The 14403-nt window shown below is 37.0% G+C and overlaps 1 protein-coding gene across 1 annotated transcript in view; it reads right to left on the bottom strand.

The window, feature by feature from the left end:
• Nucleotides 1–11186, bottom strand: part of LOC121317747 (potassium/sodium hyperpolarization-activated cyclic nucleotide-gated channel 2-like) — a 47371-nt gene extending 36185 nt beyond the window's left edge. The window contains exons 1-3 of the mRNA XM_041253891.1: nt 11109–11186; nt 9926–10072; nt 8659–8896 (exon numbers count right to left, since the gene is read on the bottom strand). Coding sequence (XP_041109825.1) covers nt 8659–8896; nt 9926–10072; nt 11109–11186 — 463 coding nt within the window. The remainder of the gene's footprint in view (nt 1–8658; nt 8897–9925; nt 10073–11108) is intronic.
• Nucleotides 11187–14403: the final 3217 nt, after the last annotated feature.

The raw sequence follows: 14403 nt of genomic DNA, 5'->3' as shown, positions 1-14403 counted from the left end.
AAACAACTGAAGCATGAAGAAAGTAAAACAAAGACTAATCATAGGGAAAAAAATAATTTTAGCAATCAAACATGAGGACAGGACTGTCATCAAGAATTACAAACTGATTTTGAAGAGAGTCAAAGACTTTTACAGAAACTTATATTAAGATGAAAAGAGCAACGTAGCAGATGATGAAGACGAGATGGGAAAAATGCAACCCAAGGAAGAAGCTCCAGACATTCTACCGGAAGAAGTGAAACATGCTATCAATAATATGAAGACAGGAAAGGCACCTGGAGAAGACGGCATAGCGACTGGAATCGTGAAAGGAGGTGGTGAAGAAATGACAAAAGTACTGTTATGTATTTTTACAGATTGTATTAAGCAAAAGAAAGTGCCAAACGACTGGAGCACATCAGTGATACCTTACATGAGAAAGGAGATAAAGAGGACCTCAAGAACTGCAGCCTATTAGCTTACTGCCTATAATCTACAACAAGGTACTCACCAACACACTTCAAGATAAATTGGACTTGCCACAATTAAATGAGCAGGCAGGATTTAGGAGTAGATTTAGCACAATGGATCGTCTTCAAGCTGTACAGCAATTGATTCAAACCAGCAACGAGTATGAGCTACCACTTTGCTTGGGACTCATCGACTATGAAAAAGCCCTTCACTCTGTTTACACAAGAGCTCTCTGAAAAAAACATATGAATTGAGAAAACGTACAGAGATTTGATCAGCACCAGTAAGACCATAAAAACAGCGGCAAAATCAAGATTGAAAAAGGAGTTCGTCAAGGAGATACAATTTCCCCAAAGCACTTCACGGCCACACTAGAAGACATTTTCAAAACACTAGACTGGGAAAATAAGGGGCTGAAGATCAATGGAGCCTACTTGAATCACCTACGATTTGCTGATGACATCTTCATATTTACAACATGCCCAGAAGAATTACAAACAAAAATTCAAGAACTACACGAGGCTAGCATCAAAGCGGTTTGAAAATGAACCTGATGAAGACTCAAGTCATGTTCAAGTATATACCACTCCACAGGCAATTGAAGTCAATGGGATCAAGCTTAACGAAGTCAATAGCTACTTATACTTAGGAGTTAGTTTTGGCAACGGAGAACCAAATGTGCGAAATCAACAGAAGAGCAAAAATGGGCTGCAGTGCGTTTGGAAGATTAAGCATGGTTATGAAAATGAAACTACCTTTAAGCCTCAAGAGAAAAGTCTTCGACCAATAAGTGCAGCAAGTGCTAACCTATGGATGCGAAACTTGGACCCTCAGTGAAAAAAAAGACTAAAACATTACAAACAACTCAACGGAGTATGGAAAGATGCATGCTGTTAATAGCAAGAAGAGACAGGGAAAGGAATGAATGGATAAGAGCACAAACAAAAATATGCAATGTTATTATAAGAGCGAAAAAAATGAAATGGCAGTGGGCTGGACAGGTAGCAAGAAGAATAGACCACCGCTGGACCAAGGAGATACTAGACTGGTCCCAAGACATATAAAGCGACCAAGAAGGAAGATGGCAAGATGAAATTAGGAAACATGCCAGAGCAACGTGGATCAAGGACACAGCAGACAGGCTTTTGTGGAAGAATCTTGGGAAGGCCTTCATCCAGCAGTGGACTGAAAAAGGCTGAAGATGATGAGCTTTGTAAACTGCTCTGTGACACTGTGTATGATTTGCAGATGGACCTGAAAAGCATCTCTGTAATGATGCTTATTTGGAATATTGTAGTACTTCTTGAATACTTGAACACATAAAAGATGTATGCAGTTTGTCCCTAGAAAACCTTATTGCTATTTTCATTCCCTGTGGTGAAACTGCATGATGCTTAATTTGTTGTTATAAAGTTAATTACAGTAGCATCAGCAAAATTTCATTCTATAGTTGAATAAACTTAGGATTCATTACAATATGGCGTAAGAACTTGATTGCTGAATGGTTTATGGATGTTTAAAAAAGCATGCCGTCTATTCTTATGATCTAAAAAGCAGACAATCTAAATATCAGTCTGCTCTAACATGATCATGTTCCCACTGTCCAGTAAGTTAAATAGTAGCTATCCAATTTAAATTATTTCAATCATGTCTGATACTTTGACTTTAAGTCTTGACTAAAGAAATTACCAAAAAAATCTACGAATGGTCATAGTAATATTTAACCATAACTTTACAAGAATATAACCAAACAATTTTAGAATCACCTGTCATCAACTTTTTAGAAGGGTGCAACAATTCACTAGAATTACATTTTCTACTATAAACACAACGACACAAAAAAATACAAACCGGTATGTTTCAAAGCTCAAAGCGCCGTGTTTATGACCTTCAAAAGGGGACATGGCATTGCTTAATTATGACTAACTACAGAAAGAAAGTAAAGGCAGGATGTCTGCAGCCATCTCTGATGATTCATTTTCTTCTGTATGGGTGGAATTAATTTAGCATCTATCTGTAACATAGGCTGTCAGACTGCACTTCCCTGAACTCAACTCGGGTCCTTTTATAGCTGCATTTAAAATGAAGCTGAACTGTAATGCTGGAACGTGTCTTTGATAAACCTAGAAGATGCAAATGAATAGTTTGCAGTCTCAAAATCAAAAGCAACTGATTTAACTATAATCTTAAAAAATGAAAGCTTCTCAACTAACAATGGGTTTCCTGTCGAAAATCTTATTATGTGCAATGTCATTTATTACTGGCTTTACTAAAAAACATTCTGGTACATCAAAATGCAGAAGCTGGAAAAAAAACTGATGAGCTTTCAGATTGGCCTCTTTTGCATGCAAATCATATCAGAATTTTCTCATTAGCATAAATGCATGAGCAACTCTAAATGCTTTTAATTTCCAATTTCAGCCAGCGGAGGAGTCATTTGTCACTGTCATGGTGAAAATCTAAAAGGAAAAAAAAAGGAGCGAAGGACTCCAAGCTAAATTGGAATCATACACATTTTTGATTTGCTAATTGACTGATGTGCAATTCAATCAGCAGCCTTGAAGGTGTAAATATTCAATGTATGGTCAGAAATAAAAGTGTAATGTGTATTTGCAACCACACATTTGAATTCACTAGCATGGACTGCAGATCATTGGTGTCAAAGTATGCTTCTGATATCAATGAGAAATAAATAAGAATACTTAAAAAAAAAAAAAAAAAAAAAAAAAAAGTCAGATGTGTCCTTGTACCCGAGTGTGCAATTACCAGGTGAGGGGTATGAAAAGGAAAGGGAGCCTTTGGAGAATGCAACTACAGGGATATTTTACAGATTGAGTCCTTAGGCACTGCGGTCCTTTGCCCATGTTGCTGAGGATAAGGCACTTAGCTGAACGCACGTAATGGAAACATTCTGCGCATTACAAGCCTGTCACGCTTATCGCAAAATTAGCCATTTTCATCCAAATTTGGCCTAAAGCCATTTTTTCCTTCTGAAATCCGATTCGTATACTTTAGTTGCTTAACATATGAAACATAGCACGGATAATGTGCCTTTGATATCTAATATTTTTTTCATTATCATTAGCATTAGTAGGTCACAGACTCTATGATATTTAAAATCCATCACAAGATCTAACATTATGTATATGCTGTGCTGTTTGCTGGGAAGTGAATTTATGAGTTCTCTACTTCTGTCTCCATAATTCTGACAGGTGTCACACAAATATAAGTATGTATGTGTGTGTGTGTGTGTGTGTGTGTGTGTGTGTGTGTGTGGAAAACTTGCTTGACAAACCTGAGGGGCAATTAATTCAACTTAACTAAAACAGGCTAAACAGGCAGTGGAATTAGAAAGGAGCACCTTTTGTACATTAACTTTACATTCAAAACGCAGACAAAATTTACCAGTAATGCGTAGCCTAGCCTACTACTGTGTAAGCAGTGTCTTTGATATTGAAATCTATGTGAATGCAAGGTAAGGAGGTGCAAACTGTTGCTTGATCGATCTAGGGTTGATATACTGCTGTATGTGTCTATTACAGTAAAGCTTTATACAGGTAGTTGTTTAGTATCTGCTGGCTCGGTCTATGTTACATGACGACGGTATGTACTATGATACTGTGCTGTACTCTTGATTCTGTTTTGGGAGTTATTCTTTCAGCACCAAGAAAGTGTGCTTGGGAAAGTGATTAGTTTTCTTTCGGTCCTAAAGAACGATCATGACTGCAGCTTCCCTGTTTATTTTTTAAACATGTATTAACACTAGTGATGCTGTTATCATAATCGATCACAATCGTTCTATTGAATCTAATCGTTATATAGATATGGATGGAACCGTGTATGATCGCTGGGTGTTTTCCATTGCTGACTACCTCGGAAAACGTCTGCATTTCACTTCAGTGACTGGGTGAGTGAGTGCTGGAGTTAAGGCTTGCTTTTTAAAAGCGTTATTTTGCACCTCGCAAAACTGGTTTTGTGCTTGGAGCATAGTTTCAAACATGGCAGGATCTCACAAATTGTCGGACACCCCCGCCAAATTGCGCTATGCATACATTATATTTGTGCACAGCGCAAAATGGATTGTGGCATACAATCGAATATGGTACATTTTGTGCACAACTGCCATTTACGATGCACATAACCCTCTGCGTGGTGCGCAAACCATTTGAATACCTGGGCCATACAGTTTAAAAGTTTGGAGCAATGTTTGGTTCTAAAGATTAAATTTGTTCAATTTTTATGACCATATTTGATCAGCAATTTCTTTGAAAAAAAAAAAAGATTAAGTATAACTGCTTATTTTATTCCAACAAAATTCACAGCTCTGAGCTAAAGAAATGTAGATTTCATTTTGGTGAACGATAGGCTCAGAGGGAACACATCATGCGGTTCTTGTAAAAATCATTAATGATTGCCAGGAGCAATAAATATGCTCCAGATTATTCATATTATTGCCAGATTAGCAGTTTAATGTACTAGTTGTAAAACTTCCAAAATGCCACATACATTCTGGTGTTGCACCCAATAAAGGATCTATAAGCTATAAGCATAGTGCAAGTGGTTACCTATTCAGGACTACTTTCAGAATCTAATGCATTATAAATGAACAATTATGATAAACTGTAATTAATAGCCTCCAGTCAATGTTTATAAATGTGCCTATTAATAGGCTGCTTATAATGACAATTATTTTTTCTTTTTTGTTTAGTAACACTGCAGTGGAATTCTGACAGGATTTAACAAGATTATTTTTTATTTTTGTTGTAGTTTCCAGTGCCTCATAAACCAAATTTAAACTGCAGTATTGGAAGTACCATAAAACTGCATTTTGTTAAAAAGAATTGGGATACAAAGCACATCACTTGCCACATCACTTCCATCAATGCTGGACATAACAGGACTGTAGAGTATTATGGTCAAATACAGAGCAAATGCTTTTCTTCCAATATGACAATTATATTAAATGAGAATAAAATGAGAATAAATCCAGGTTTTGTAGTCAACTACGGCATTACTTACATTTACAGATAGTGGTATAGTATCTGTGATAGAAAGAGACTAAACAACTAATTCAGGTTTATTGTCATACTGTGTATGATTCCCAACATTGAAATGCTGTGCTGTAGTTTTTGCACTACAAAAAATGTATCGTAGTACCCCACATCAAAAGGAGGCAGTACATTAGAATTGTTTGTCATGGACAGCAAAAGAAAAGGTTTTCATTCAGTTTGTCTGGGGAGGTTCACAGGGCCAAAGCAAAGTACAAGTGCACGAGGACTGAGAAATACATACAGGTGACAAATCCCAAATGTTTTAGGATGAAGGCCCACGTAAAAGCAAACCCAAAAGCAAAGGGACATTCACTGAAAGAAATACATATTATATCATTTTAACAATATAAAAACAACCCACAACAATTACTTGCATGTTGTTTTTTTACGAGTATTATACGACTCAAAATGTTTTATCCTCTTAATTTCACGTTCCACTTGCCCTTGGTTCATCCTACCTAAACCACTCTTCCATTCACATTGTTTTAATTTATCTTTATTAATAATGCAATGTCAACAAGATTTAAATCTCACAGGGCATCTGTTTATGATTGATAACAAATCTTGTTCTCTTAGATGTCTTTGGTTAACTACTACAGCAAAGGTCAGATCTGATATTAAACTATCCAGCAGGCTTCTTGTAGAATCTTACACCTGAAAGCATCAGAAATTATACTGTATATCACCTTTGTTGTCCCTGTAAACAACCTTTGCCCATTTTTTAAATGTAATGACTATATGTAGATAACATCTTTTTTTTTTTTCACTGTTTTTTTCCGTGATAGTTTATTCTAAGTTTAAAACATGTAAAATGCCTTGGATATGAAGTCCTATTAAATCACCTGTAAATAAAGATCCCGTCTCTAGAGTTCTTTTTAAGAACCTTTAAGTGATTGTAGCAAAACACAATAATTCCATAATTCGGTACTTCTGTTTATTATATAAGTCTAAAATGTCAAGTTCTGAAAGAAACTTGTATTGTTATTTTAAAATATGACATATGGTACTACACTTAGCTCAATAAATCTATGTTTGCAAGCAATGCTTTCAGTTAGAGTTGCTCTGGCTTGGTCATTTCACCTGGACGGTAATAGCATGTTTTAAAAATACATAAACAGCACGTGGTTCTGTCAAAAGTGCACATTTGAGACCTATTTATCAAAAGGAAACGATAAACAGGTCAGATTTTAATACCAAGCCTGTTGTAACACCATGACCCTCAAACAGATCATTCCTGCAGAATGTGTATAGACATTATTAAGGCTAAGACGATGCATCAATTTATCGATATATAGTCAAGCCTGTGGATCATTGTTGTGTAAAGGGTTAAAGCAAAGGAAAGTTTTTATTTTTTATTAAATTTGGAATCTGCAATTATCTTTTGCATTAAGAGCAGAGCTTCTCTGCTCCCCTCAGCTCTGACTCCCTGAATCTGCATGCGATTGAGCTCACCTTCTCCCCCCTGTCCCACCCCCTGTGAGTGTTTACTGATGGGATTGCATCTGTGCAGAAGTCTTAAAAGTAACAGAGCAAGTTAAGAGAGTTGTGTTATAATTAAATACTGTATCGACTTGAGCTACAAATACAATGCCTTCCGATGTTTAGCAACTATTTTCTAAAGTAAAACAGCAAGAAAGTACAGAAAGTAATGTTTGGGATACTCTGGTAACACTACTAGTCTGCATGGCCACTTAATGAGAGTGAAATGCACCCTACAAAACTTCAAACAAAATCTGCATTTATTCATCTGAACTACCCCAGAGTAAAAATGAAGAAAAACAACCAAGATCGTTAGTGAGCAGGTATTCAGTAATGCTGGGCAGACTGTGAGCAGGTACCAGTCATCGCTTAAATTAAAACAAAATGTGGACACTATCATGTTTTTAACACAATTAAAATATAAGCCATGGACAACACTCTTATTACTAAACTGCTATGGACAGTGATAATTTTTTTTTAAATTAGTTTTTTTTTTTTTCTCTTGATTGGTTGATACCCTGATTTGTTATGGATTTAAACAAGTGGGCTATTTTTTGTTTTTGGATTTTGCTTTGACCCCAACTGATACAAACGAATAAGGTAAATAAATAAATATATCTTTTTAACTACTATATGCATACAAAGATGTAATACAGCTCCACATTAACTCTTTCATAATGTTAAATCGATGCATCTGCTTTGTCAGAGAACGATATGTCGATAGTGAAAAATTAGGCATCGCCCCAGCCTTGACATCATGCAAATCTGTAAAAACAAACTGGAACCACTATCTATTGTAACAGTTATTCTTGCTAACAACACAGTATAAATGCAAACACTGACAGGTGACGATGATTACAGCTACTGTCTAAACCACAATTTCATTCTGCGTTGCAAAGATCTGTCACAATAATCTCTTGTGGTTATTAGAAGATGATTTGACTGTACTAGTCAACCATGTACTAAGGTATGTTTTTCCCTCTCTCAGGCTGACATCTGCTGGCATAACATTGGTATCAAAAGATTAAAATGCCAATACAGCAATTGTGTACCCCATAACATCATGGAAACATTTCAGACATTTATGATATAACAAACAGTACAGTAAGATTAATTAATAGAAACAGTAAGTATAATGCTGTAAAGAAATAATGTAAGTTAAAATATTCTAGGGTGAGAATACTGATATAAAAATGAAAAATAACTTAAAATGAATAAAATGCAAAAAAATACTAGATTATTGTTAACAGGTCTCCAGCCACACTACTGTAGTAGCAACTGTAGCAGGACTACTGAATTTAGACCTCAGTGTTAGCTGGTCCACAATACAACGTATATAACAAGGTACTTGTCAGCAAGCAGTCTTAGTGGGGTAAAATGGGCAACAGAATGCCCACCCCAGTACCACAACCAGTTAACATTTTATACTTCACCTATGGTAATTCACATTTAGCAATATGGTTTATATGTAATGTACTGACTATTAAGATTTTATTTATACTAGTTTGTTATTATTTTAACTAACATTTTAACATAGGCTTCCATTATCTCTATTCTACAATGGAAACAATGCAGAAAAAAAATCACTTTTTAAAACATTTCAGAAACATGCTTAATTGAAAAGCTTAAATACAAATACATTAAAAAATATATAAAAAGAATAAAAGGTTTTGCTTACCACCAAAAAAATCTCCATCTCTGAGTTGGCACATTAAGTTTGCCGACTCCACCAGCACTGTACCTTTATCAATGAAAAACATGCGATTGCCAAGTGCACCGTTCCTTATTATAACATCATTTGTTTGGTACATTTCAAACTGCAGTTTGTCGAGCATCGCTGTGATAAAGTTTGGGTCCGTGTCTTTAAAAAGTGGCATGTTAGACACAAGACGTTGGCAGTTATAAATGATTACATCCTGTTGGAAAAAAAGTTGAAGGTTCTACGATCAAGAACTCCAGCCATGAAGTCAGACGAAAAACCTTCATGCGGGACTTCAAGGCTACAATTCTAGTCCACATTTTTCCACTAATCACTTTTTTTTCAATCCGATTTCAGTCCTTGCACTTTAATAAGCACCCTGATTATCCATTGCTGGGGATACATATCCCTGTTGACAGAACTATGGTGAGATAAAGTGGTGGCAGGCATATGCACACACTACAGTTTTGCATATACCGTATCTACTTTTTTGGCCACCTCCATTTCTTTATTGGCTGTTTTATTCTGGAAGTGATCTGTATCTTTCTTCAGTGGCAACAAGATCACCAGTGTTCTACAGACACTGCAGAAAATCATAAACAATACAAACCTTTCAACATTGATGCTCTGAGAGAGACAATATAACTGAGATACTTATGAGGTGCAAGGATTAGGGCGCATTAAAACCAAAATGAGTAAGTTACTGAAACACTGGCTCAGAAGGGCCGTTACGTTGCTAGTTTTCAGTTAGATTTCCAATTTATGAATTTCACCTGTGTAGCTGACAGCTTTTGCCTTTTGAATTACAGTAGCTTGTAATTGTGAATAATTTCTGGGAAATAAAGTGGCTGGACAAAAAAATGTAAATACTAGAAATAGTGTAAATTGGGGGTAGGCCATCATTGACTGCTAGGACAGTACAAATAATAAACTGTCTGAAAGCAAGAACATTGTAGCTAGCAAACACTGTTTAAAAATATACGCTTCTATAGTTTTAAGATTAAAACATTAATTAGCTATCAGATATTTCTTATTTTTTGGGGGGGATTTTAACCTGAGATTTAAAAACTGTGGAGCTAGCCACTGCTGCAAACTTTTTTGGGTACCGACTCAGCTTATTAACACTGCGAGCCTAGTCTCAAAAGAAAGGCATTATTCTTTTTTTTTTTTTTATGTTTAGCCTCCTGTTTTCTAATCCCCTGAATAAAGCCCTGTTTAATATTAAAGCCTGTATCTCTCACCATACCTGTTTCAGTGATTCTGATAGCTCCATGAGGATAGCATCCTCCTCAAACCACTTCCCTTGGTAACTGCTTTCTAAATAATCCATAACCCGATGCCTAATATCAGATGGTAGACGGTGGCAGCGCATGTACTCCTTACATGAGTTACACTGTACACAGCAAAAAAGCATTTCAGTAGATAAAGGTTCATTTGCAATACATTTTTACTCTGTGGTGAAAGTCAAGCATGTAGAAAATGACCCACTTTTAAAGTCTATCCTGTGATAATAATTTACATATAAGATGATCCTGACATTTCTGTTTAGAACAGCACTGATCTACAATTATGTACACAATCAAGGATAAGTGTACAATTTTCTAATTCAGTATGGAGAATCCGCAATGTGGATAATTTAAATTGCAATTGAACAGACAAATTAATGATGATAATGTATTTGGCAGAAAGACCTTGTCCATGGGTGCTGACAGCTATCCCCAATGCTGGCCGACTACGAAAACACAATGACATCATGTAGTCTAGTTCCACGGATAAGAAGTGGCTCATAGGGCCACCTCCCCCAAAACACAAAGCCACCAAACCATGACTGGAAAAATGAAAAGGATAAATGGTAACGCAACACTTCAGTGGCGCAATGCCACCTACCCCCAAAACAGGAAAAGGATGAATGAAAAGTAAGCAGCTGAAACACAGGCGCACGCCCCCCGCGCATGAAAAGTACTGAGGGACAACATGGCCTCTCCGGTCTGCCACGCACCCTGCAGAAACTAAATATGAACCGCTCTCAGATAAGGAAAAAAAAAAAACCTACACGTTGGTAGGAGGAAACCTTAGGGAAGCAATGGCTGAGTGTAGCCATTGCTCTAGGCTGTAAAAACGGCCGTCTCCCTGTTTGGCCTCGCCATGCGTGACTGAGAGGCCAAACAAAAAGATGCAACATGAATGCAAGCCACACAGAGTTTTTATGGCACTTGGATATGATGTGTTGATTAGTTGAAAAATACAAACAAGTTTTCCAGCAATTTTCTGTTCTTTTAGATACAGGTGAAGGTGAGTAATTTACAAGATGAATATTATTCTTATTATTCATAAAAATAACTATTTTAGAAGAAACATGGGTTTATATTTTAATTTTGTAAATGCAAAAATGTTATTACTGTAGAATTACAATACAAAATGTAAATTACCTTGACGTCATAAGCTTGTTTGCTAGCCTCAGAATTTGTGAACACTGAGGTAAGACTGGCAAGAAGCAGTGCATACATAACTGCTCCAATCAGCATGCTAATAACCACAACCCAGATGTCAGACAACCCTAAAAGTAGGGAAAAGGAAGACACATGAGGACTTGTTTCAAAAACAGTAGGTTACCTGATTTCTCAATTCATAATACTTTAAAATACTAAGATCACTTCCTCAAATAAAATGGCAACAAGCCCACTGTGGCACAATGCTGAAGAAAGTAAGAAGTGGGATTTGTGCTCAATAGCGTAAACAGATGAAGAATACTCATACATAAAGCAAATGCTTTGCACCTTCAACTGTTTAAATCATATGTAGAGAATGAATAAGTCCAAACAGCCTATAGTGATCCAGGACATCAAACTTATCTGTGTATCTTGTTAAAAGGAATACACAATCTTAACTTTTGGCACCCAAATGGAATGCCGTTTTCTAGAATGTTGAAGTCATCATTGTACTGTACTTTTCTACATTTTGGAAGTATGCATTCCATGCCTGGAATGGCTGGAGGGGGGAATCCAGTTTGGTTCCTGGTAAAAATTCACAAGTTCTCCTTGGGCTGCTTTTAGATTGAAAACCATATTATCAATATATTCAATTGTCATTACCTCTTGGAATTCCAGTAGTTCCATAACTCAGTGTCATCATGTGGCATAATGCACGAAACATGGCTTTTGAATATTGTTGGCCAATAGACTTATCCTGTTAAAAAATGAAATAAACATAGTTTCATACATCTATACAATCAGACCAAAGAAGCACTTAGGGTTATCTTCTGAGTTTTTATATAAAACAGGACAACAAAAACAGTTCTATAATAGTATGCACAGTCCCCAAAACAAGGCAAAAAGTCACATTTACAATACTTACAGAAAATATTTAACCCATCTGCTTCTATGCCACAGAGCAAGTGGCTTCACCCAGCTGACTCATCCCAGGCTTCAAAGGGGACTAAAGACAGCTTTTCATAATAACAATAATAATAATAATAATTCCAAGATGGCATCAAAAGGCCATATTGGTTGAGAGGTAAAAACCAAGAAACCATTGTTAAGAGTGCAGAATAAGAGGAAGAGACTTACCTGGGCCAAAAAACACAGAAACTGGATGTTTGAGGAGTGGAAGTCGGTCTTATGGACCGACGAGTCAAAATGTGAAATATCTGGGTCCAACCGCAGAGTATTTGTAAGATGCAGAGAGGGTGAGCGCATGAGTTGTGCATGTGTGGTTCCCACTGTCAAGCATGGAGGAGGCAGTGTCATGGTCTGGGGTTGCTTTGATGGTGACAGAGTTGGTGATCTTTACCAAGTCCATGGCAAGCTCAACCAGGATATCATAGCATACTTAAAGAGACATGCCATTCCATCAGGATTACGGCTAGTTGGGCAGTCCTTCATTCTTCAGGAAGATAATGACCCGAAACACACCTCAAAGTTGTGCAAGAACAATCTGGCGAAGAAGGAAAGTGCAACTCAATCTAATGACCTGGCCTGCCCAGTCTCCAGACCTCAATCCCATAGAACTTGCATGAGGCGAACTGGACAGAAGAGTGAAAGCAAAGCTACCCACAAGTGCCCTACATCTCTGGGAATTGCTGCAGAAGAGCTGGGAAGACATGTCGGGTGATTTCCTGCTCAAACTTGTTAACCGAATGCCTCGTGTTTGTGAGGCTGTTATTAAGGAAAAGTGTGGCTATTTTGAGGAATCCAAGTTTAGACAATTTTCAATTTTCCTGAACATTGCTTTGATACTCCTTATGTTTTGTTTTGTATATTGTAACATGTGTTTTCATTTTCAAGTATTTACAGAAATGTATACGACGTAAAACATTGTCAATTATGAAAAAAACCTAGTTTCCAGCAAGTGTACTCAAACTTTTGACTGGTACTATATATAGTAGCGTGCATGGGGGAAGGAGGCAGCAGCAGGACTGGTAGATGACTTAATCACATCGAAAGACATAAGCCCGATATAAGCTCCTTGCAAAGGAGCCGGCTCTTTTGTACAGCGGTATCGGCGCTATGCTTTAGTGCGAGAGGTCCCGGGTTTGTGCCTGCCCTCCGCCTATGTGTGGACTGCCTCGCCCTGTGTGATGCACCTGCCTGCGGGAACTGGGAACGCTACACTGGTGTCAGAAGTGGATGCAGGTACCCCGGCACGCACTCATCAGACTGTAGCCTGGTGAGCAAGTCCGGGGCGAGAGAGTTTAGCGTGCATGGAGGAAGGCAGCAGCAGGGCTGGTAGGTGACTTAATCATATACAAGTCGAGGGTTTGCTCCAGGGCCCAAACTGAGGGCGGAGTTGACAGACACCTAACCTCGGGACACCCTACACAGACGCCCTTTGCGGGAGCGATGATTCGCTACTAATATATATGATATATATATATATATATATATATTATATATATATATAATATATATATATATATATTCGCTATCGATAGAGCCTCGAGGTAGATGACCACGACTGTGTCCCGAGCCATAGGGGAGGGTGCTAATGAAAGTCAAGGACATCTACCACATGGTAGAGCCTGCATCAAGAGGGCTCTATCGCTATTAGAAAATAATTTATTTTCTCTTTAAAAAAAACTTTAAAACCTATATTAACCTTGAACTTCTGATATTTCACCATTTAACATTCCGCTGAGGAAAATAGTCCCTAACATAATTATAATAGAAAAACGACACACACGTAGAGAAAACATATTAATATTATTAAAATTAGTATTGCTAACATGTTTATTTATTGGGGTCTTACTCTTTCTTACTATAATTTATCTGGACATGTACAATTGCTGAATAGTCCGTGTAGGGCCAAAGGTTTTGCATCACCTAGAATTTTCTGATTGAGAAATCATTAAAAAAAAAAAAACTGTATTTAAATATTTTATTTTACATCATGAATCAAAGAAACTACTCAATTATCGCAATCGCAAAAGTCTACCGGAAGCCATAATAGTAGCACAGTATTTCATGTTAAGATTTCAAAATGTTGTTTTTTTTCAGTTTTTTGATCATCTGGAAAACTACAAATCTCTATGTAATTTTATATATTAATGTAACATTATTCAGCAGGTTTCAGTTGACTACGAAGTAAAATTTGTTAATTATATAGGGTGATGCAACACCTTTGGCCATAGCTGTAGGTCAGTCCTCATTATCTGTTTAAATGATTCCACTTGTTCAGATCAGTGAAACCAATTACCAGGACCATCTGTTTGGTACACTGCAATCAGGA

The sequence above is a fragment of the Polyodon spathula genome, chromosome 6 (genome assembly GCF_017654505.1).
Source record: "Polyodon spathula isolate WHYD16114869_AA chromosome 6, ASM1765450v1, whole genome shotgun sequence".
Taxonomy (NCBI): Eukaryota; Metazoa; Chordata; class Actinopteri; order Acipenseriformes; family Polyodontidae; genus Polyodon; species Polyodon spathula.
The sequence above is the reverse complement of the archived record's forward strand: the minus strand, read 5'-3'. Positions and strand labels throughout refer to the sequence as shown.